The sequence below is a fragment of the Macrobrachium rosenbergii genome, chromosome 13 (genome assembly GCF_040412425.1).
Source record: "Macrobrachium rosenbergii isolate ZJJX-2024 chromosome 13, ASM4041242v1, whole genome shotgun sequence".
NCBI lineage: Eukaryota > Metazoa > Arthropoda > Malacostraca > Decapoda > Palaemonidae > Macrobrachium > Macrobrachium rosenbergii.
Genome location: NC_089753.1, coordinates 42851387 through 42876412, shown reverse-complemented (window position 1 = coordinate 42876412; position 25026 = coordinate 42851387). Strand labels below are relative to the sequence as shown.

The 25026-nt window shown below is 38.4% G+C and overlaps 1 protein-coding gene and 1 long non-coding RNA gene across 3 annotated transcripts in view; one reads left to right on the top strand and one right to left on the bottom strand.

The window, feature by feature from the left end:
- LOC136845236 (uncharacterized) overlaps positions 1 to 18113 on the top strand; it is a 105085-nt gene extending 86972 nt beyond the window's left edge. For both annotated transcript variants that reach the window (XR_010855120.1, XR_010855121.1), the window contains exons 3-8: positions 6324 to 6432; positions 6780 to 7081; positions 7520 to 7612; positions 9079 to 9412; positions 10075 to 10195; positions 17830 to 18113. This is a non-coding gene — a long non-coding RNA (uncharacterized lncRNA). The remainder of the gene's footprint in view (positions 1 to 6323; positions 6433 to 6779; positions 7082 to 7519; positions 7613 to 9078; positions 9413 to 10074; positions 10196 to 17829) is intronic.
- Positions 4160 to 25026, bottom strand: part of LOC136845234 (discoidin domain-containing receptor 2-like) — a 577207-nt gene continuing 556340 nt past the window's right edge. The window contains 5 exon segments of the mRNA XM_067115322.1: positions 4160 to 9378; positions 16604 to 16753; positions 16934 to 17075; positions 18899 to 18991; positions 19814 to 20011. Coding sequence (XP_066971423.1) covers positions 9229 to 9378; positions 16604 to 16753; positions 16934 to 17075; positions 18899 to 18991; positions 19814 to 20011 — 733 coding nt within the window. The 3' untranslated portion in view covers positions 4160 to 9228.

The following is a 25026-nucleotide window of genomic DNA, read 5'->3' as shown; positions in this document are numbered from 1 at the left end:
GTTGATGACAGAAAAAGTCTAGATTTTTTTTTTTCATTTGCTTCCTGTTTACGCAAGACAGTTATTTACATGTAAATAGGTCCCCAGCTTTGACTAAACAACAAAACTTTGGCTCTTAAAACTTTGCAAACTCTGTTTCCTCTGCAGAAAAATTATATAAGCCAGAAATTAACTTGGAGGCCAAGAAAATGAAGAAATCTTATTCATCACGGTCATAATCATCATTTTGGGTTAATATTTGAGACCCAGTTTACGCGTCAGTTGTAGTATTAAGATTTCCATGAATAATTAGCTTGTCTGTCATAACGTTTCTGAATGGAATGCCTTCAGTTCGGCGGGAGAAAGACAGAAGGGGGAGGGGGAAGGGGGGGAGGGAGAGAGAGAGAGAAATTCGTGCTAGACTTCCAAATTACATAGACCTTCAGGTACATTTGACTGATGAAAAGAAAGAAAATACATGTAAACTGTATTAACTTCAACATTTAGGCAGCTATTTGGTTTTAGTTACTGATTGGATATATAGAACTTATGCCAAAGGCCAAGCGCTGGGACCTACGAGGCCATTCAGCGCTGGAACGGAAATTGACAGTTAAAGGTTTGAAAGGTGCAACAAAAGGAAAACCTCGTAGTTGCACAATGAATCAGATGTTAGGAGAGGGTGGAAAGTAAAATGGAAGGAAGAGAATACGAACAGAGGTATAGACAAAGGAACGAAAGGGGTTACAGCTAGGGGCCCAAGGGCCACTGCAAAGAACCTTAAGTAATGTCTACAGTGCGCCGCGTGAGGTGCACTGACGGCATTACCATCCTACTGGGTGGTTTTAGTTATTTGTCCAGCCATTTATATATACCTCATATATTTTCACCACTTGTTCGTTTTTATGTAAATTACTCTAGACTATTTATCCACTCATTTGCTGGTTTACGAGTATTCGTATTCTAAACGAGCGGGTTTTTCTTGCCGTCTTATGTTCAGTATTTACTAACGTAATTTGGAACATAAAGTACAAAACGTGAATATTACAACCTCATGTTTTCTGTGAGTACTTCAAAGCACCATTTCAATTGACCTTAGGGGATCCGGTTATCAGAGGAGAGAGAAAATTAGAACATGAAAAAAATTTTGAAGTAGGAGGACAACAACATAGCACACAACGAGGCTCATAGTGCATACTGTTGGCAATATTTCCTTTCAGGTTACAGAAAAGTTGCGGAGAACCGTAAAGGTTTGACTTTGATGAAAATACAACGTCCACCGATTACGGTTGATTACCTACTCAAAATTGTGCTCAGTTGCTCAATCCAGATTGCACCCCGATTGCGTGATTCAACTCATCTCTCGATTGCCTAACACAGATAAGTTTTGCAGTTGCCCGATCCAGGTGGTTCATCGATTATCTGGTTTAAAAACCTAGTTTTCCTTTCCTAAAACTTTTAATTGAGATGTCGGGAATGTTTCTTGCTTATGAGAGCCGTCTCTTTCGTATTCCTCTGGAAATAATGTGAATTTGATAAACTTCCTCCAGAAGAGTTCATAGTTTGAGCACAGTTCACAAGGAGAGTCATTTAATCTAGCTTGAAAAACTTACAAACTTATACGATTAAGTTACTCTCGTTTTTCTCTCTTTTTCAAGGGTTCCATAGCAGATAAATTTTCGTTGTGTGTTGATTTCTTTCTTTGGCTTTTTATTTAATACATATTCATTTTTTTTAAGCCATGAACTCTGTTTTTAATCTGTCTTTTCTTCATCCGTACTGCTATCCCTAAGGTAAGGGGTCGGTTGCTTTGATGTTTCTTCACCAGGTTTTTCTGAGGAAAGCATCATCTTCTGTTAAACATTTCTTCTCCAACTCCTCTTTCGCTTCATCGTGCTGTCTAATCCTTTGTCTCCCTCTCGACCTTCTGCCTCTAAAAGGTTCTGCCTAATCCCCATTCACTCCCTCTTCACTCATTCTTACCACATGCCCATGCCATCTCAGCCTCAACACACTTATCATATCAGTAAATCCCACTCAGCATCCTCATTTGTAAAATGTTCCACCCAATCCTCCTTCACCCTGTCTTACCACATGCCCATACCATCTCAGCCGCAACACACTTATCATATCAGTAAATCCCACTCAGCATCCTCATTTGTAAAAGGTTCCACCCAATCCTCCTTCACTTTATCTTACCACATGCCCATGCCATCTCAGCCTCAACACACTTATCATATCAGTAAATCCCACTCAGCATCCTCATTTCTGAAATGTTCCACCCAGTCCTCCTTCACTCTATCTTACCACATGCCCGTACCATCTCAGCCTCAACACAATTACCATATCAGTAAATCCCACTCAGCATCCTCATTTGTAAAAGGTTCCACCCAATCCTCCTTCACTTTATCTTACCACATGCCCATGCCATCTCAGCCTCAACACACTTATCATATCAGTAAATCCCACTCAGCATCCTCATTTCTGGTCGCTCTAGGTTCTGTCCCTCTTACCTTCTTAATGGCCATGTTTCTGAACCATACATCGTCACTGGTCTGTTTACGGCACAACATAACTTCATTTTCAGTTTCTTAGGCATTCCTTTGTCACACACTAACCCAGATGCTTCCATTTATTGCCCCCAAGCTGCTTTTATCCTGTTTTCAGCCTCAGCTTCACACCTTCCTTCCTGAATTAAAGTAAATCCAAAGTATTTGTCTCTAGCTATTTTAAATATAGGACTTTTCTATCTTGTACAAATAACCTATCTCCTCACTGCTTACTGGACACCATAACCTCAGTGTAGCCATAATCAGTACAAACAGAAATGGGTAAGCGCCGATCCTAGATGTAAACAAACTCCAACTTCAAACATCTCTGTTTTGCCGTTACTGTATTACTGATGTCTTCATTAATTTATTCATTATTTCAACCAGTCTAACCTTGGTATTCTGTCAAATGTCTTTTCCAGATCTGTAAATGCACAACAGAGTCTTCGATTACTTTCCAACCTCGTATAACTTTTTATCATCAAGACATCATCAGCTTTCCCTCTCTCTCTCTCTCATGAAAATGCACTGCTTTTCACCAGTCTTCAAAATCGTTCGTTACCTCTCATTAAGTATAATTCAACAGATGTGTTAGTTTGATTCCTCCGTAATTACCACATTCCATAAGTGTATTTTCCTTTTTATGTAAACACATTCACCATCAGACTTTCTTCCTACGTCATTTGACGTTGCTTCCTCTTCCCATTTGCCCTAACAATTCAGTATCCATTCAGTAGTCCAAAGCTGAACGACTCTCTTGAAACCATTGTTAATCTGTGTAGTGGAACTATCATACAATCTTAAAATTCAGCATAATTTCTCGTTTAATTGCCCCTTGAGTGTAAAACTATCACGTACGAACATCAGGCTTACCATTAATTGTCTTTTTCATGTCTTAAATTTTAATCATTTTCACCCAAGGGGTTTCATTGCTGTACTGTTCACAATACAGTATTCCGTCCCTTTTCATATGACTATAATTCTCATCTCCATACGTTGTATAAGGTCGATTATAATTCTCCAGTCTGTGTGGGGTTTTGTTGCTGTTGCTTTATTTATTGCTTTCCCCCGACTTTGTCATTAATAAGAGATCTTGAAAATTTACAGCTCACCAAAGACATGACAGGGAAATGTAAGTTTCAAAGAGCCACTTATGTCACTTTCCTTTCAAAGTGCAAACCTTCCCCACCCAGTAAAAAAAAAAAATAATCTGGCCAGAAAACAAAATCTGCCAAAGAAATATTTCTAGAGTCGTTGTGCATTATGAATATTAAAACAACATTTCTGCTGAAACCTGGATGAATTTTTCAAGGCTGATTTTAGGTAAAAATGTGACTGCAGTTATAAATTGTCTCCAATTATGTTCGTTATATACATTTCATTCATATTTTCACTGTAGTTGCTTAGACTATATTTTTAAATGCTTTTATTTTATTCTGCAAAAAATAAATTCGACAAGTTTCCTATTCATAATTTTTTTTCATTTAGCCTTATTAATTTATTTGTGAAGTCACTTATAAATCTGTTGAGTACAGTTGAAGTCCCTTTATCCCTTGCCTCATATACAGTAAAATCACTCTTCAGTTCATGAGAACAACCTGGTATATTTTCAGGAGCAGTATTAAAAAGCCTCGTTACAAAAATATCATAGTTTATTTCTAACATGTATATACAGTCAATTCGCACACTTCAGTAGCAATATCGAAAATGATGCAAGGACACCATAGTAATGCAGGCACAACAAAATGAGATATGTCTTACAAATCACAATAACACACCTCCATGATTTTTTTATTTCTTATTTATCAAGAGTTTATGCATATGCAGTCGTTCCATGCTTTGCTGAATTCTCTCAAGTCTCGTGTATATCAGTGATTGCAAATGACGATTAGAGCCTCTCGCTTTGATTCTAATCCCAAAATTAAAATCTATGATTTTTTTTCCTCCCATTTATCTTTGAGCTTAACTGCAAATTGTTTTCGTGTATATATTCTTGAGCCATTAGAGAAATTATACTCTTATACTTTTGGTCTTCAAGATCGTTCATGTCAACACGGACTTCAGAAAGCAGCATTGCACTTTCTACTACATATTTTATATTTGTATAAAAAAATTCACTTCCACTTACATGATACATGTCACCATAAATAAGAGAGCAATTTAAGAAAGCTTTAATGAGCCGTCACAGAGAGAGATCAAATCTTATTGACAGATCACATCTACACTGGGATTATTTCAAGGGTATTCGTGACTGAAAAATGATCCCTTAATTGACACAAACTTTTTAGTATTGTCTCTCGACTATAAAACTTCACACAACGTAATGGATGTCAAACTAAGTATTGCAAATCATTAGCCGTTTTGTCCATAAAACCTCTCTCTCTCTCTGTTATCTGGCTTGAAGTTGCTGCCTTCAATCATATAATGAAGAATTTCTCTCTAGGATTCATTAATGCTGGGATAGAAAATGTCATAAAATGTCTGCTAGTAAGAGATAGGATGCCAGCTTTTTTTTTAGGGGGGCAAAAGGCTTAAAGTCTGTCCATGGTTTTTTTCTAAGCTTTGCAATATACAAAATATCATCTTCAGCAAATTTCCTCTTGAAAAAGTCTTTGACTATACAATGAAGATATTAAAAAACTTATCCTCTGGAGTCTGGTTTCAAAAATCCATAAAAAATAAATTTCTTGAAAGGCACAACACAGATGTTCGTCATATAATACATACAGCATTGACCATATGTAGCTGGAAGGGTGAATAACTGGATTTCAAGGAGAAATTGACTTTCATTATATGAATGAAACAAAACTCTTGTTATTGAGTCCACAAATGACATCATCAGGTGCCCAACATGTTGCACACACTGACTTACCAACATTACTTTAGGAAAAAAAAAGTCGACCAATATTGCAAATATATATATATCATTCGAAGGCTGCAAGATATATTCATATATATTTATAGTGTTGTAGTAAGTGTTTCATTAATTATTGCAACACAACGCATTGCTTTGTGAAGGAGTATATTTGAAAGGTTTATCATTAGAAATCAATAAATTAAATAAGTTTGACAGTGAAACAAAACAACCATTTCTTGTCCAGAAGTGGGAAAAAAATATCATTTCTTGACAGTGGAAATACATTCGCACCTGGGGTACATTTTCCTGGCTAGGAGTCAGAGTATTTTTCCTCTTGGAGCTGAAACTTTCACGTCGAGCAGAAAAAACACTTTCTCTCCTAGCTGGGTAAGGTATTATTACAACTAGCACTGAAACCATTGTTTTTTTTCTTTGAGATGTAGTAACTTTCCCCACTAAGCGGCGAAAAACTTGTCTTTGGAAATATGAAAATGTTCCTACGGATGGGGAAACGTTTCATTCCCACTTCAACATTAATTTCCTTCAAACTGGGAACAATTTTTACCCAACAGAGGCGGGGAAAAATATTGTAACTGAGGGATTAAACCTTTTATTACATCCTGTTGCTTAACATATTTTTCTCCTCTTAGTGAGGAATACCTTTGTTATATGACAGAGTAATTTTTGTCACACTTAAACAGTGCACGATTCTATCTCTTAGTAGTGAAACAGGTTCCCTTGACGATTGTCTCAGAGAAATATGATCTAGTAACGACTGTATTCTGAGGCGTCTCTTAGTACCACATAGTCTTCTTCATTTCCATTATGGCAACACTGTATACAGTACTATATGGTAACGCTTGAATTAACAGGTTATAAACACGTAATGAGAAAAGTTTAGGGTCTCCATAAATAATTGTGTTAATTTTTATTTCTTTCAGGTGCGGTCCATTGAACTGTCTGTAATTCAAGAAACAGAGGGCAGTTTAAGAATGAAAACAAGCCACAAAAAGTAGCAGTTGACCGAATAAAATAACAAGGTTACGAAAGGTACAGTTTCATTCACGAGCTTCTCCTCTTAGTAATACAGTAGTTGTAGATTATAGTTGTAAATTTAAGTGGGGAAAGGGATTGGGGAGAATTTCTGACATTACCAGTGTTATTCATATTTATAAAGGAGAAGGTACCCCTGTATATTTTCTTTGTCAGCCATTTATGCACACAATTTATCATCGTACACAAAACCAAAATATGTGCCAGTGTAAATTCTGCGTCAAGGGAGTTACTATCATATCGAAGTCCTCTGGATTACTTGGGAGAAAGGCATAGATATTTTATAACAAGACTGAATAAATGACAGCTAATTTCATACTACATTGGTGATCTGAATTTTGCAGGAATGGTGGAACCGTCGTACTATTTACTTTTTGCCCTGCATCAAATTACACAATACTGTTTAAACCCTGATGATGGCAAGTGTTCTTGAAGCAATGTGACGGCGATTACATCCAATGAACTCACGTCGGTTTTGGGAGCTGAAAAGAACCTCTCGTCACTGAATTGGGAGAAGTGGAGAACTTCCCTCGTGAATCCTCGCTTAGTCTGCTACCCATACCATCTTGTGGTCTAACCCTAATCCAATGGACTTCGATATGCCCAGTGGTAGTGAGCGTATAACCTCAGTCGCAGTTATCATTCAGTAAGTTTAGTTTTATCACAGGAAACATTAAGTTATAGCATTCGTATTTTATCATGTTTACATCTAAGTCTAATATTAATAATTAATAGCATGTCACGGGTGTCCACTCTATCAACAAATGAGTTTTTATTCTTTGTTATTAAGATATGAAACATCTATTTATATATACAGGCCTAACAATGCCTATTGCCCTTATACACTGTGTTAATGAAGGAAGGTGCAAAGTAATATGAGTATCTGGCATTTGCCGTTCTCAGAGGGAGTGTTCTTCATGCTAAAAGGTTCTAAAAGTAGGTTTATATAAAACATTTTTTCTCACAATCCTCGTTTTCATCAAGGCCAAGAAGTCAGATTCAAGTGTGACTTTTTATTTATGACAAGTCTTCAAGCCATGAATGAACTGGGGCGCTTAAATTCTTTTTTTTTCTGTCATGTCAGATGCAGCTTTGGATCACGAATATTTATTCCTGAAGTCCTTTCAGCAGAAGGAATCCCTTGAGGAAGGTTTAAACACCACATTAAAGCATAAAGGTGAGAGGTGCGTTGAACCTCTTTTTAACACAAGTTTTCATTGAGTTCATTTGTTCAGGGGTAATCTGGCCCTCTAGCAATGGTAGTGGTAGGAGAAGTAATGGTAGAAGTGGTGGTAGTAGTCGTAGTAATAGTAGTGGTAGTTACAGATGTAATAGTATTATTAGTACTGTACTGTTTGAGGCATTTCAGGTGTCAAGTAACGACACAATGACACTTGCTCAAAAGTGCATGAGGTAAGTGTCCTTTATTCATAGTAAATGTATACTGTTCAGTTTATACAGCACACTGGAATATCAATTGCCTTCTTATATAAAATCTGTGACCAAATTAATTTCTCGAATAACCAAAAATATACGTTTTATGTACAGTAGCTTCCAATGATAAAATATTCAATGAAAGAAACAGAAAAACGAATCGAACAAAACTGTCATCAAATGCAGTATATATTATATATCCTATTATGCGTCTATGAGCCTTATTATTCTAGGACACAAATGAAACATGAACCTTCTATGAATCGTCAGGAATTCTCCATCTTCGAAAGAGTAAAAAGTCCATCTAACGACAGAGTTCCCTTCCTTGGTTTATTATTATACCCAACACGTAATAATAAGTAATAGGCAGTTATGAGTGTGGTCGTCATGACTAGCGCAGTTAAAAGATTGAAAATGCAACTGTAAAACTGTCTGATATGTACAGTAATAAAATTTATACAAACATACATACAAGTATATATACACAAGGTCTGAAGCATTGTTTGTTTTTTTTTGTAAAGAAGCATAAAAGTTTTACCATCTTCGAGCAAGACTAAAAAAACTCTCGTTTTAGTCAGCAGAATATAACGTATGTACAAGACCATGTATTCCTTTGTTTTACATAAATTGTTCCTCTCACCGTTTACATTTTTAACACAACTTTGTGAAACAGTACTAAATTTCCATAAAACATAGTGAACCACCTACTGTATAATCACTGTACTTTTCTTTCGATAACTGTTATCTGTAGCGACTAGATTATTCCATTTATAAAATTCAAGGTCTATCATACTATCCCTCACCCCTTGAACACTTTTACTTTACATTCTGTATAAAATGTACACAGTAGTACACCATTTTCTAAATAATGTACACAGTCAATAATAGAATTGCGGTACATTCACTGGATTCTTGGAACACAACATATTACTGACATGCAAGAAGGTATAGAATTCCTTATATCCATTGTTGTCTACCTCCGGGGGAGATTCCCTAAAAAGGCGATATAGAAGGCTGGGGAAGAAGTCATCCATTGTGAAATCTATTTACTCGACACTCAAAAAATTTTTTGTATCGTTACTGTCTGAGTTGTCTACCTTCTTGGGAGGAGAACAGAAGTTTTTTGTTGTAGAAGCAGACGTCACCTTCGAAGCTGTTGCAGACGCCCCTCAGTGCTGGCAACCCACCGTTTATTTCTTCCTCTTCCAGGTTCTGAATGTCACCTTCGGAGAGTGTGTGCGTCCCCCTCAACTGCGGAACAGTCCGCCTTCGTTGCAGGCACATATCCAAACCAAAGTTGGTGTAGGAGGACCTCCTGGAGATTGGCGCACACGCCCTCTGGAGGTTCTCCAGCAGACCTCAGGTAACCGGAGAGTAGCCTAAATTCTTACGCTGCAGGAACATGTGGATCTCCCGGAAGGTGGGTCGATCAGCATCAGAGCGTTTCCAACATTCTCGCATCAGGTCGTAAATTTCCTTTGGGCAGTTGGCTGGCTGGGGGAGCAACACCTGAAAAAGAAAACTTGATTACAACAAGCATAAAGTATGGCTACATGTTCTTTAAGTTCTTATTTGGGATTCAGATATCCAGATGAACCAGCATGTTCTTCAAAATTTACCAATCTCAGAAAAACACGTCTCATTAACATCAATATTGGTGGGTGTAATTTAACAGTAAAGAGGGGATTGCGATATAAAATTATTTATGAAGTAACCCTTCGTTTTGCTGATAAGTATCTTAAATAGGATGATTAGCATACTGGAATTACTATTAGCTGTTTAGTATGTTGCACGCTCAAATGCAAGCTAAACTATAGGGTCTTATCAACTACAAGGCCAGACCCCAAAGCATTTTTGGTAATTTGATGGGATTTGTATAAACCTCACATGAATTGATTTTAGGAGTGCTTAGGCATATTTGTAGCTAGTAACTCAAGACTATAAACCCCTTTAACTGTAGTATGACAATTCAATATGATGCTCTGTAATTTCAACTTGTATGATTTTAAGATATTACTAGTATGATTTTAAGATATTACTAAAATGTTTAAATGGCTGTAATGTCATTTATGAAACTTGAACATTTTGCCAGGGTTTATTTACTTCAAAATGACATCTGCAATGAGTACAAATAATACAGAGTAGTGGCCCATGATATCAGTTTTGGAATGAAGTCATGAGCATTTCACATTTCTTTTTCCACAGGGTTGTACATCACTCCTTTTCTACACAAAACTGAAGATATAGTCAAAATACTGACATGAATACAATACTGACATGGATACTGATATGATTACGACTACGATCTCCCTAGATTTAGCTGGAGGTAAGTTTTGGCATTTAGTCTTCATTTCATGCTCTTTAAGCACCTTCGAGTAAATTTAAGAAAAATTTGCAATGAATTCATTTTAATCTTTGCTCTTAATAATGAGAAAGTAATGTATACTAAAGAAAAATCCCCAAGAATGGAAACTAAAGAGTAGCAACTAACTCTCATTTTGTCTAAAATTGACCTTATTCTCCTTGCAATACACATGATGCAGAAGCATTTTCCCTCATTTTCATCTTGGTTTTACTTCCAAAAAAACTGTTTCCACGATAACAATCTCCCAGATACTTAGCCTGCCAAGTATAGTAATCTGAATCCCTGTTTGAAAAGAGTTATCATGTTTTACTTAATATTCTATTGTATTCCTACACAAATATAGATTTCATGGTTTTAATAAGCTGAAGATTGACACGAAAAGTGAGGTGCAGTCTTCCACTTCTCTGTATCTGCAGACTCGGTAATGTTTTACATGCTGTAGTGGACCATGCATTCAGCGTACTGAATGGCTGGCATGATGAAGTTTGAGATGTCACCAAATTTTTTGAGAAATATTCGTCTAGAGTAACTGGAGTTGCTAGTAGAAGGCCCAGTCACACACATTGTCATATGTATATTGTTAGTCATTTATATTACAAGGTTGTTCTTTTCTTGCTGTTGGTCATGTTGAAGACAAAAATGCCATGCCAGAAGTTTACCAACTTTATGAACCAGTATAGAAACAGTCGTTGTTGTATGTGCACTGGAAAGCACAGTATCAAGTGCTTTTATTGTAAGCATACTGGTTGAAGTTGAAGTGGGATTCTTAGTTTATAAACAAAATCTATATATTCACGGAGAACCTCTGGACGATATACTCCAAGAACTAGTTCCATGGTCAGTGCTTACTACCCAAAATTAATGGACTCCCTTTATGTTAGTCAAGAGAAATGAGGACATTGCTATCATCCTACTGTTCCTTGTTGGCTGTAGGACTGGAGCCTCCTTTAAATGGACCCATTTCTAACTTCACCACAAGATCTTCTGTTCTACAATGCATCTTGTTAAGTTTTATACCTGACCTGCAGGAAGGTAGAACCTTCGCAATATCCAACTTGACCTCATGATAGTTCCTTAAAGTCCGCCATATTTTCTGAATCAGATAAGAGAATCACAGTGGCCTCCTCAGCAGGAAACATCAAAGTGATGGTCTCAAATAGATCTTAATAATATCCCATGGTTTACCAAAGGGCATTTACTTGGTGGTCTCCCTTCATTTTCATTATACTGAAGTGGGTTTATCCATTTCATGATGAATGAAACTGAATGAAAAATAAGATTGGTGGAAAAGCTGCACACAAGTTTGCAAACCAACACAAGATCTTAGTTGTTACCTGAGTGCCACCTAGTGGTAGCACCTAATACCTTCCAAGTTTTGGGTGTGTATGAATTTGTGAAGATGGATGAAAGGCAAAGTTACAGTAATGTGTTTGCAGATGAAACTAAAACGTTAGGTTTTGGCTCAAAGTTACTAACCTTGTACTGACAAGAAAATAAGAAAACAATCCTGCTAATATAGGTTGTGAAAACTCCATCCTTAGTGCAGGTAAGAACCCCTACATCTACCGACTTAAAAAAATATAAAGGATCACTTTAAAATATTGGCATCAAATCCACTTATGGGAGACAGAGGGTGCTGACTATCTTGTCAGTTGAGCTGACCTTTGAGAATGCTCCAAAGTGGTTCTCCATCAGGGTGCTGTGATCTCATTTAGCTCATAGTATTTTGGGGTTGAACAACCTGATTTGCAAGTTGGGGAGTTCCTTTGCCTCTAACAGACTGAGCAAATTCCTTTCCTTGCTGCTATCATGTCAGAAGAGGTACTATGTACTGAGAACACAGAGGCCACTCTTTAGGAAGATGTAATTTTTTGCTGCAGAGGCTACTGCTTTGGAAACAGTATCCATGATGTGTCTTCAGATGGTCTCATGGCTTGACTTTGGATGAACTTTGCTGTGTCAAGCATCTCGTCTCAGAGCAACAAGGTATTCCTTAGGAGGTTACTGGTGTCAAGAGGTAAAGCCCTGCCTTCCTGGTATGCCAGAACACCAGTAGGCAGACTTGGTTCTAAGGAGAGACATGATGGTTGAGCATAGAATTTCAGAGCCCCAAGAGTCTCTGATCAAGAGGCTTGTTTTTAAACCTTTGGGTTTGAAGGCGGCTTCTCTTCAGAAACCCAGACAAGTTATACCTTAGTCTTCTTCCTTTAAGAAGGGTGGGAAGTCTTCCCAGGTCAATTCTCCTCATCCCTCTGGTGGTGCCAAGAGGGGAGAAAGAGGGGAGTGGGGTCGCTGAGGAAGGCAACCCCCTTCTTTGCCAAGAGTAGGGAGTTGCCTGTCTTGCCACTGATCTACGTGGCAGGAGCAAGGAGAGAAGTTTTTGGTTGTAAATGTCCTTTGGGAAGATTGCATCTGTTCAAGGATGTTTGTCCTCCCTTGTAGGATACACCAAATGCATTCTAAGACCCTGTCCACACTAGCTGGCACTGCCCGACGGGCAAACGCTGTTCCCATAACCGTTCCACTATACTGACCGACCGAGTATGGAGCCAGAACGATGCGATTGTCTGGTAACACTGCTTCAGAGGTGAGAGAAAATATAAACAGCTGGAAGTGCCCGACGGGCATGCCCGCTAGTGTGGACAGGGCCTTATTCAACCCTCCAGATCTGCGGGTGTCTGGTAAAAAGAGAAAAGGCACCGTATGTCACAAAGTGTTAGTAAGGCTACTGGAGGTTGGAGACTGGTGATCAACCTCTTTCCCTAGAACAAGTTTGTGTTAGACTTGTTTCAAGGTGGAGAGAGTATGGACAGTGTTGCAATCCATCAGAGGCTTCATGCTTTCAATACATCTGAATGATGAGCACTTTCAAGTACTCACTTATCAGACTACTCAGAAGTACCTCCACTTTGTCTGCAGTGGCGCCATCTATCAGTTCAAGGTGTTATGCTTTGGACAGCTGACAGCTCATCAGTACCTGGAAGTTTTGCTTAGTGCCAACTCAAACAGTATTTGCTTGTTGTGATACCTGGAGGATTGGTAGTCCTGGCTTCCTTGGAGGCACAGCAAGTTGGGAATTGTGATCAATTGGGAGAAGTCTGTGTGATCTTGTTCATATGCAGCAGGCCAAGTACCTGGATATACTCATGGATTTAACAGCGGAGAGCCTACCTAGTAGGCTTTTGAGTAAGCAAGTGCAGGGAGGCTGCGGCACAGTTCCCTGTCCCAGCAAGAAGTAGTAGCTTAGCTTTGGCAGGTGGTACTAGGTTATCTGTCATCTCTAGAGAAGTTCATACCTCATGGGCAGTGTCACTTTTGGTTGCTTCAGTGACAACTGAAGCAGTTCTGGAGCACCTTTCAGGATCCTCCTTCCTAACTCATTCTTTTGAATTGGGAGGTACAGGAGGACTAGGCCTGGTGGATAGACAACAGAAACTTCCTAGAGAGAGTTCCTTTGAACTCTCTCCACCTTTGGAAATGCTTTCAGATGCATTGAGGGATGGGTGGGGTGCACACCTGAGAGAAGAGTTTGTTCTAGGTGTGTGGCTGGAGTTACGTCATCTGCACATTGACATTCTGGAGATACAGCCAGCATGAAATTCTGGAGATGCAGCCAGCATGGCTAGCATATGCAAGCATTTTAAAAGCAGTTGAGTGGTTGCTCAGAAGTGTTGAAGAGCGATAACATGACCGTAATGACCTACACCAATCAAAAAGGGGGAATGGTGTCTCGGACTTTGTGTCGGTTGCCATTACAGATCACTGGTGAGGAGTTATGAGAGTCACCTATGCTTGATCTGTTCAAGACCAGGATGAACTGAAAGTGAAAGCTAATGATTTTCTGTTCTCCCTTTCCAGATCCATGGGTAATGACTGAAGGTACTTATCAACATCCCTGGAGCAACCTAGACATGTATGCATTTCCACTGTTCAGACTTCTCTTGCTGTGATAAAAAGTGTGCCACCCTGGATCATCTTCATATGACTCTGGTGGTTCCTCATTGGCAACAAAGTCAAGCAACATCCCAATCTACTGTCTGTTCTGCTTGAGCTAACGAGAGAGCTATCCCTGTGATACACCCTCCTATGTCAGCTGCACAGTTGCGTTACCATCTCGCAACTTCATGCTTGGAGGTTCTCCAGTGTCTCTTGCAAGAAAGAGGCTTTTCCTGCAGGGCTGCAGGGGAGTTGTCAGGGTACATTTGACATTCCTCAACAAACTGTTGCCAAGCAAAGTGGGCCATCTTTTGTGGTTGGCATTGCAAAAAAAAGTGTCTCTCCAGTCAAACAAGAGTATTCAGTGAGACATGCTGCTTTCAGTTTCTGCAGTAAAAGGCTATTATTTCTCAGCCTTGTCACAGGTTTTCAAACTGATGGAGCTAAACTTCTCTACTTTGTGTAATTGTCTATACTAAGATTTGAAGAGTCTTGCCCTCCTCAGAAACTCTGGTCACATGTGGTTCTTCAGAGCCTTACCAAGGTGTCCTTCAAGCAATTGCCTTGTGCTATGGACAGAGACCTTGCACTGGTTTTCTTTTCCTTTGGCTTATTGTTCTGCATTTGGAAGGGTGGAGATACCTCTTGTTCTCAAGTTTTTGGCAAAAACTGAAGATCAATCTCTTTCACACAGGAGGTTCGAATGTTTCTCGATCCCTTCCCTCCAGGATGTTGTGGGTGGTGCCCTGGATGAGATGCTGCTTTGCCCAGTTCATGCTGTTAAGTACTATTTGAAAAGTACCGACTCCTAAAAGCTGGAGTGTAGAAAGCTTTTCATTAGTACAGGTAAGTAAAAGGTGGTGGTGTTTAGGAACACCCTTCTTTTTCAGGCTTTGTGAAGTAATCAGATGGGCCTATGCCACCCCTGAGTAGAAAAGGCTGACATCCCTTCCTGCACGAGAGCTCACAAAGTTAGGGGTGTAGTTCAATCCCTCACTTTTCAGAAGATCATTTCAAGTTTTCAGGGAATAAGGGCAGGGGTCTGGCTCAGCCAAACTAACTTTACAATCTATCTGATGGATGTCACCCTCAAGTCCCTAGACACCTTCTTGGGACTTGTGGTGGCTGCCCAACAAGTTGCATAAGCACATGAGCTGGATTTTAGATGGGCAGTACCTTACTACCTCAAGCCTAGTGTAAGTCTAAAGGGGACGTGGAATAACTTAATTTCCTTCTATCCCTTATCCTTTAGAAAATTCTATAGCCTATGGAGCCTGACATGATACACAAGTGAGTATGCTTTGGGCATCCTGTCCTAGTTCTTGTAACTCGGAGATGTCACCCTTGTCCTTTCTTATAAACAAGGGGGAGGGGACATGGTCGAGTCCAGTCCTGAACTCATTACTTGATAACAGCCACAATCAAACTGCCTTCTGACAAGCTTTCTTATGGGAGATGTCACGGCTCTCCAAAAATTTTCCTTACACAAGTACCCTTTAATATTGCAGGGTACTCTGGTTCAGGTTCCTCCTACCATTTCATCAAATCATGCTTGCAAGGAGCATGGTAAGTCTGTGGTGGATCTCAACTCCAGTCAGCTGTGGGGACTGACCTCCCTCCTATGGAGTAGGTCTCCCATGTAAGACGACGGTTTATATTTCCGCAGGGACAAAAAACAAATAACAAACCAGAGCCTTTGTATATACTTTAATTCCACTTCAACCATCCTGTTTAGTCCCTGCAGCCGAAGGAAAAGCGAGTTTGACAATTGTTGGATGAGGGATACTCTCCACTCACCATCAATCTCCACTTACTAACTACGTTGTTACCAAGTTTTAAATGAGCGATTCCACTTAATCTGAAGGATATTCTTATATAAAAGTACCTGGTTTGAATACCTAGGAAAAATACATTTTATTTTTAAAATTTGTTTTCGTATGGAAGTAAATAAAAAATCAAGTCTGAGGGTATCTTTAACCATAAATGTGGGCAATATATGATTGATGGTTTGTATGAAAAATAGTTAGAGATTTTCAAGACTTAATTTTGTTTTTTTATTGGAAATAACCATTACTTTTCTTAAAATTACTCATACTGGTCTATTCTGAAATCTACCTATAATGTTTTGTATTTTCAATTTTGATTCATTTAGTGATTACAGACTGCCTCAGTTACTTGTGATAAACAGTCATGACTAATCCAAAATCTGATTAATTTGTTAAAATTTAACTAGAAAATAAATACACAGCTTTTGGTCTAATTCAAGATAAATAGTGTTCAATTGAAAAATCTCCACATTTAACTACTGGATTTAGGATATGATGATCTTTGAAAAGGAATTGCGAATAATATTCATCCCTTAAACTAATAATCATCAGAGCAGCCAGCCACTGAATAAGAAACAATGAAACAGTAAGGATTAAAAATACTCACTTTCCTAGCCTCGTTGTGATAAATGAAAGAAACGTTCTCAATGACAAGTTCGTCCGTGAGGTCCTCGTATGGCTGCTCTCTTGCCATGGTCAAAATTTCCCATAGTGTAACAGCAAAGGCCCAAACATCACTCTTTGTGGTGAACTTGCCCTGAAATTTAAGATATTTTGCTGAAAGTGCCTCTGAGGAGAAATTCAGCTGCTACATATCTTACTGGACTTTATAGCAAAAGCAGCTATTTACTCTGAACAAAAGCAGCTATTTACTCTGAACAAAAATGAAAAAAATATTCAATATAATGTTTCATTTCAAACTCAATAACCATCTTACCAGAAGAATAGATTCCCAAGCCATCCATCGGATAGGCAGAAGAGCTTTTCCCTCGATCCTGTAGTAGTCACCAGCGTATAAATTACGGCTCATTCCAAAGTCTGATATCTTGATAATGTGACCGGCTCCCACCAGGCAGTTCCTGTAAATGTCAAAGTACATTGGAATACAGGTAACATGAGGTTAATTACAATTTTAAGGACCGAAAGGTTAATAACAATTTTGAGACGAATCTCGTCAAAATGGTGTGTACTGTTGGGATGGCTTAACTATAGCCACGTGAGAGGTGATGAATATACAAGTCAACTAACAACTGTCTGCAGCAGATCAAATTTGAGTTCAAATCTTGTCAACGCGCTGCTTTTCGTGCATACACCTTAAGAACTTGTGAAGCTTCTGGTTTTGAAGAAGTTAGGCATCCATTGGGTTGCTGCTTGTCACGCTGCCCAATATAACAGTAGGCTACCAAAGGTCTTTCTTTTCCTTAATGGTTAACCTTGGACTGGTCTTCCTGGAACTGTTTCTACTGCTAATGTTCATAAGTTTGAGAGAGGATTTTGTTATTTTCAAAGTGCCATGCATCATTACTTAAAACCTTATGACCTATTTCTGCTTATGTATGCACAGAATATTATGTGTTGATCTATATTTCGTTACTATTTTCGTCTGCTGGAAATGCCTCTTGGATGGTAGTTCCATTCATTTTAGATCTATGATATGAATTGTTAAAAAGTAGTCAGCCTCCAGATAAGTAACATGGATCTAATTGCTTCCCCCAAACAAGCTGGATAATAAAATAATTGATGGATTTTTTTACTAATTAATGATTTTGAGAACTGATTAAGTGTACAATTACTGTTTATTTTTCTTGATTCAAGAAGAGATTTTACTTGCAGATGACGGTAACAATTGCATTCAAAGTTGATCGTCGGGTCAAATCCAGTAAGGAACCAATTTTGACATATACTGAATCATGCAAAGCTAAAGATATGTCAGGTGCAATCACAACTCAAAAGGAAATTTACACGAAAAATTCCTCCCCCCCCAACAATATTTGTCATATTTGAAAGATTAATATGAACAAATATTTTAGTAAACACCAGTTTTGTGCTGTAAAACTGGACATATGATGTATATAAATATATATATTGAAATGACTGGAAATAGAAAAAAAAGACTCCTTGTATTTTTATTCCCCTACGAAGGACGTTTTAATTTTAGCAATAATTTTCCCCATTAAAGGTGTGATGGGTTAAAGAAAAACAACGCATCCACTGCAACATCCCTTCACTCATAAACCTGTGATAACACTTCAATAAAATAAAAATAAAAAATAAAATGAAAAATAAAAGCCTCAACCTCACATCCACTTGGTATGCTTAAACAGATACCTCATGGATATCTAGCAAACCACACTGTTATAAATCATTTATCTCTCTTAATGTAACACCCCTGTTATCCAGGCTACTCTATACCTTCCCCTCCATTCTTTCTAAACAATGAACATAACATCGGATTTATCTTTTCAAGTAAGGTAATATTTGTACAAAAATCTCCCACTAATCCTCCAAGTACATTACTAAACAACGTATCTCGAAACCTTTCACTCTTTTGCAACCGTATACACTGACAAAACAGATCTGGGCAAGAAATACCTTCACTTCACTTTTTGTTTCTGTAGGAATCCCCATAACCTTCTTGGCTCTCACATTCTAAACTTTTTCCTATCTTAGGTTTACTCCAAAATATTTGAGCCTACGAAACCTGTCCCTTTAGCGTTTAAACTAAGATTCACTAGAGCATCTTCAGCTTTCTCTTCCGAGCTCTTTAGACCACAGCACAAGATATGTCATGAAAGAACGAGGACTGAAATGTGAATGAGCAAGATTAAATACTAATCTTTAAATACCATTTAGTCGAAGTGATGTGGGACCAGGAGAAAGAGAAAGAGAGAAAGCAACTCACCTTGTGGCCAAATCCCTGTGTACAAAGTTGAGTGACTCCAAATACTTCATTCCCGAGGCTATCTGAGTCGCCATGTAGATAAGGCATCCGTAGCTGTGGCAGAAACCAAAAATCATTATGACGGGACATTCAAATACATGATATATATAACGGTATATTAAAATTTAAAGTTAATGATGGAATATCAAAGGCTGAAGTAGGTGAACATGATGGAAAATCTGATGCTGAATGACGTTGCTGGTCGAAGATCAACTGCTACATGAAAGGCAATATTTTCTAAAAATATCTTTTAAAAATACCGATATTACAGTACTGCGTCAGTACTGCGTTTCCACATGTGGCAGCGATAAGGGCATATTTCCTTATGAGTACCGCTTTTAATAATAATTTGACCTGAAAACTACCCTTATTACCTAATGATCTAAATTGAGACACCCAAATTCCTTTTCGACCACAGACAAAATGTACTTGGAGAGGGACATCTAACAGTATGCACATACACTTCGTTTGATCTTATAAGGTATATAAGTGCCTCAACTCGATATATTTTAATATGCTACTTCTATCCGTCAAGATCTGATAATATCTGACATAAGGTCGTTATGCCCATACCATATGAGTGCTCAACTGATTCGTCTTTATGGCTTATTTGTAGTATGAAAATTGATGCTCATCACGAGCACTGGAATCCACCGCCTAAACCCTGCTCTATTTAAGTATTTTTGTTGTTGCACACGAAGAATGCTGTTTCTTGTAGACTTCTGTAGCATCGGAGTGCTCAATTAACCAACATCTAAGTAACTCGTGCATCTCTGCATCAAAATCTTAAGGTCTTTAGAGCGCGCCAGGGAGCCGTTCCAAAGACAAATTCTTTCTACTACTACTACTAATACTTCGACCTCTCAACCAACTGACCTGAGCGTTTTCGCGTGAGTGTTCCTTGGGGAGGCAGTCTCGGCGACGTGGGCCTGCAGGTACTGGTTGAGGTCACCGTGCTCCATGTACTCCACCACCATACACAGAGGTTCCTCTCTTGAACACACCCCGACCACTTGAACGATGTTCGGGTCCCGCAGGCGGGCGAGGATCTCGACTTCTCTCTCGAAGTCACACCTGGAGAGGAAGAAAAAGGAAAATTAGGGAATTATGGTTGGTTTTATTAATGCAGGTATATCCAAACCGCTACACATCACGCTTATGTAAGAGGAGGTCGAGAAGACAGTACTTGACTCCTTGCGGTTATGAAGATTGGATCAAGGTACAGATACTGAGTAGTATACCTACACATTGTATTAGACTTATGCAACGGTCAGTAGTAAGACAGGCTGGCCACGGACTTAATGACACATCTAAATTTGCAACGATCCGAATCTGTCCTTATTACGCATTTAGAGAACATAAATAGATAAACTGCATTTTATTATAATTATAAAAATTACCTTTCTAAGTTATCCTGTACAGGGGGCAGGCCAATTTCTACTGGTTTTCTGAAACATTCTCTTGGAAGTCGCACCAACACGGAAAAAAAAAGGCGTCAATATTAACTTTAATATTAATTCTAACATGAAAATTACTATTTCCGAAGAGGAAAAAATGGAGGTTTTCTGCTCACTATCGTCGTTCCAGTCCCGCCAGTAGAGAAAACTCCAACAAACAAAAAATTTGTCCATGCTTTTCCCCGTGACGTAATCATAGAGTAGGCGTACGCAAATGATACACGTAACATTTCCGCTCACAAAAAAGCGTAAGTGTTTAACAATCAGTCTCACAAAAAAGCGTAAGTGATTAACAATCAGTCATACGACGAAAACGGAGTATATATGGTATTGGTATACAGTCCATGAAAAAAATGAAGACGACAAACGACATCCGTTATTTAAGCTTATACTGTACTAATTAAAAAAACGAATCGGAAAACGTCTTAGGGAAGTCGAGAAACTATCGAAAACTGAATACTTCAAACACAGTGAGGGTTCTTGATAGACGAAGAGCCAAAGAAATAAAAAAGAAACCTTAAACATCTTTTAAGTCGATCAACAACTGAGAACAAAAACCAGAATTGCTCACAACTTACAAATCTGTATTAAATCGCAGGCAATCTGAGCAAGCATAAAAAATCCTCCTCTTAATTCCGGAGGTCTGAGGAGATACTGATGGCTCTCAAATTTCATGTGAATGGCAGCCATTTACAAACTTCGACAGCAAAAGCTTTGGAAAGTTTGAGAAACTGAGAAAAAATAGAGAAACACAATGGTATCTCGCAACACAACCGCATTTGATATGCTTTAAATTCAAGTATTCCAACTAATGGACTTGATAATACTGCTAATTAGAGTTTAATACAAAAAGAAACAAATAAAAAATGCGCCAAAGTTTCTTCGGCGCACTCGAGTTTTCTGTATATAGTGTATAATGCTGAATGAAACTCTCAGCTGATGCCGTGGTGACCCGTTCTGTTAGCACCTATATCGGTGCCAGACGCACGATCATGGCTGACTTTAACCTTAAATAAAATAAAAACTAAGGTAGAGGGCTGCAATTTGGTATGTTTGATGCTTGGAGTGTGGATAATCAACATACCAATTTGCAGCCCTCTAGCCTCAGTAGCTTTCTTTTACAGAAAACTAAAAAAAAAAAAGAATACGTATACAGATAAAATTGGCAATTTTCATTTTTTAAAGGAATTAAGGACATTAACATAATTATGATAGAGTATATCTGGCATATGCGTATTTTATTTAAGCTATAGCTTCGAAAGACTTTGTATGAATTCCTTAGTTAATTAACTATTCAACTGAAATAACTAATAACACATCCAAACAAAGCTCAGTCATAAAATATATACAATTAAATCATGAAACCATCCAAAAAGGTTTAATTTTCGCAAACAGTGGCGCCGTTACTCTCTCTCTCTCTCTTTTTGTGTTCACCTCTGCTCTACGGAAATAAAATGTACCCAAAAATCTCTCTCTCGCTCTTCCTCCTTCAATTCCGGCGTAGTCTGAAGGGTCTGTAATCCTCTTCAACCACATTCAACCGTGTCCCTCTCCAGAAACTTACTCAAGTTCTGATTTCCAGATCATTAACTTAGGATGAAGTTCCAAGGTATTTAGGTCTTTCTCAGGTGGGTGCGCTCTCTCTCTCTCTCTCTCTCTCTCTCTCTCTCTCTCTCTCTCTCTCTCTCTCTCTATAGAAATACGAAGTCTCCAGATAGTTCGCACCGTCTCTCTCTCTTCAAATTCACACAAATAAATGCGGATCTTTTTCTATCTCAAGTCAACCTGCCTCTTTAGAAACGAGCTCGCTGGATAATTGTCTCTCTCGTTAAATCTAACTACGTTGGACTAATAACCGCTGAAGTCTCACAGCTTCCAGACGAGTTATTATTATTATTATGGTGTTCACTGGAAAGAGTTCACAGGAACTAATAGTCTACCACCAATGAAAAAGCATTTAGGCACGGCAGTGAATTTTGCGAAATCCTCTCGAGAGAAATTATCGTTGGAACGCCCACTAATAATTGCAAAATGTCTACGGTACCCTACAAGTTTGCGATGCAATCAAAACAAGGACGAGTTGTAAATCTTTTAAAAACTTGTTACTATTTGACAAGGTAGGACTAACCTATAGGTGACGCGTCTATTTAATTCAAGTTAAAATGGTCATATTCTAAAAGCGCATAACTCAAGTCCTCACACGGACACTTTCACTGTGATCTCGGTCTAAATCTCCACATCATTTAACTTCAGGATCAAAGACAAACTTCCCCGTGTACCTCACGCGGTGCACTGCAAGCATTACTTATGTTACTTTGCAGCTTCCTTCTGCCCCTATCTGCACGCCTTTCATTCCTTTTACTGTACCTCCGTTCATATTCTCTTTCTTCCATCTTACTTTCCACCCTCTTCTAACAGTTGTTTCATAGCGCAACTGCGAGGCTTTCCTCCAGTTACACCTTTCAAACCTTTTATTCTCAAATTCCCTTTCAGGGCTGAATGACGTCACATGTCCCTGTGCTTGGCATTTTGGCCTAAATTCTATATTCCAATTCCAAAGACAAACTTGAAACACTAAAGACTAAATATGAACGTACAAAGGAAAGACAACTCGAACGTAACGAATGCACATTATTAAACATTGCAAAAGACAGGGCTGACGTCTACTTGCTCCTTTTAAACAGAAGGGAACCGGAAGACAGTTTTGACAGTGATTTATGAAACTCAAAGGTTGAAAAAGTTCAGTTTCTATGAAATGTTGCGAACTTATTAAAGCACGCTTGCAGTCTGGTACGATTCTACACCTGTGTCATAACTATTTTTCTTTTCGGGCTAATGCATGCAATTTTCATTTACAATACAAAACTGCTACTACTATAAACCACAAAGCCTTTACTGAGAAACGAATATGAATCCCTTTCAATCATAAGTATATTTTAAACCAACCAACTTACATAAAATACACCTTTTTATTTAAAACTACTAGAAAGCTCTCTTTGAGTTACTTCTAAACCTACTTTACGTACTCTTTCATGATTGTTACAATTCAAATATATTTTCTCACAAGTTTAGGACTCCTTTGATAACAGACAGAAATACGGACCTTTTATAAGCTAACCAAATCTATTTTACTTACAGACACACTTCACTTACAAGCAAATTTAAAACCTAAGCATAAAGAACTTCCAATCAAAGCCAAATCATTTGTAAAACGAGATAGCCCTGCTTCACTAGAAGCTAAATTAAAACCTGCTTTATTTCCATTGTACGCGAAACCAGCTTTATATTACGAAGCATGAACTGGAACTAGCGACACAATATAATGTAAAGGAAGGGTATTAGCCGGGAAGGCCTTGTCACCTCCCATTCACTAACTCCTCCCTCCCTCCCTCCCTCCCCCCCTCTCCTGCCACTGGCTGTAGCTCATATAAATAACACCCCCCCCCTTCTTCTTCCCATACATCCCATAGGTTTTAACCACCTCGACAACGATTCCCTCTTCCTTTTCCCCGACTCTAAATCCATCGTCTCTCTTTACAGCCTCATTTCAAAACCTCATATTCTCAAGTCCTGCTTCATTTCTCGGTCGTATTCTTCTCCTCCTCCTCCTCCTCCGCCTGCCCCTTCCCCTCTTCCCCCTCCAGCTACTTCCCCCAATCCCCTCCTCCTCCTCCTCCTCCTCCTCCTCCTCCTCTACCACTACCCCCTAGTAAATTCCCCTTCCTGTTCTCTAAAGAGGGAGGTTTTCATCCGAGGTTATTACTGACTCTAATCCCGCCATCACAAAGGGGCTGCTTTCCATGCTCCTGTGTGTGTGTGTGTGTGTGTGTGTGTGTGTGTGTGTGTGTGTGTGTGTGCAGAGGATACCGCATGCACACACGCGCGCACACACTTTAATATCGGCCCTTGTGGAGTATTCTATTCGTTTAATAAAACGAAAGCCATATCAACGAGATTTCTGCATGAAAATACTCCTTTTCAGGTATTCTCCCTTCGGTAAAGGTAAACACCTGAAGCCTCTTAAGAAAAGCCAAAGGGCCACCAGTTGTGAGGTGAATTCATTATCCCTGTGAAATAATTCAACAAGTACATTCATGTGTATATAAATGAAGCACAGAAGATGAATTCATAACTTAAACTGTTTTATTAATTTTTCCTTAGATTTTTTATATATTAACCTAATGAAGTTGTTAATAATAGATTTATAATTATTTATTTTCGCATCAATGGAGTACGACAGATTCAGCTAATAATATATTCGGTAGGTAGATCCATGAGATGAATGAAGAACAGCAGGTAAATCTATGTCACAAATGAAGTACAGGTAAATTCACGGGTTATCAAGAAATTGCAGCAGGTAAACTCACAAGTTACCAAAAACTATAGCAAATTAACCCATTTCAGTATAATGAATAAAACAAACATATGAATTACCTTTCAATAAATGCAATAGGTAATTCGGAGTTATGAACGAATCAAAGCAGATAAATGAATTACCTTAAAATGAGTTGGGTAAGTAATTCGCCAGCAAATTTAATACCTTCCACATTAGGAATAAGATTAAATCATAAGTACATCACTTTTATAAAGCGTAAATTCAAGATTTTTTTTTTTTTACTTAAAAAGAATGTA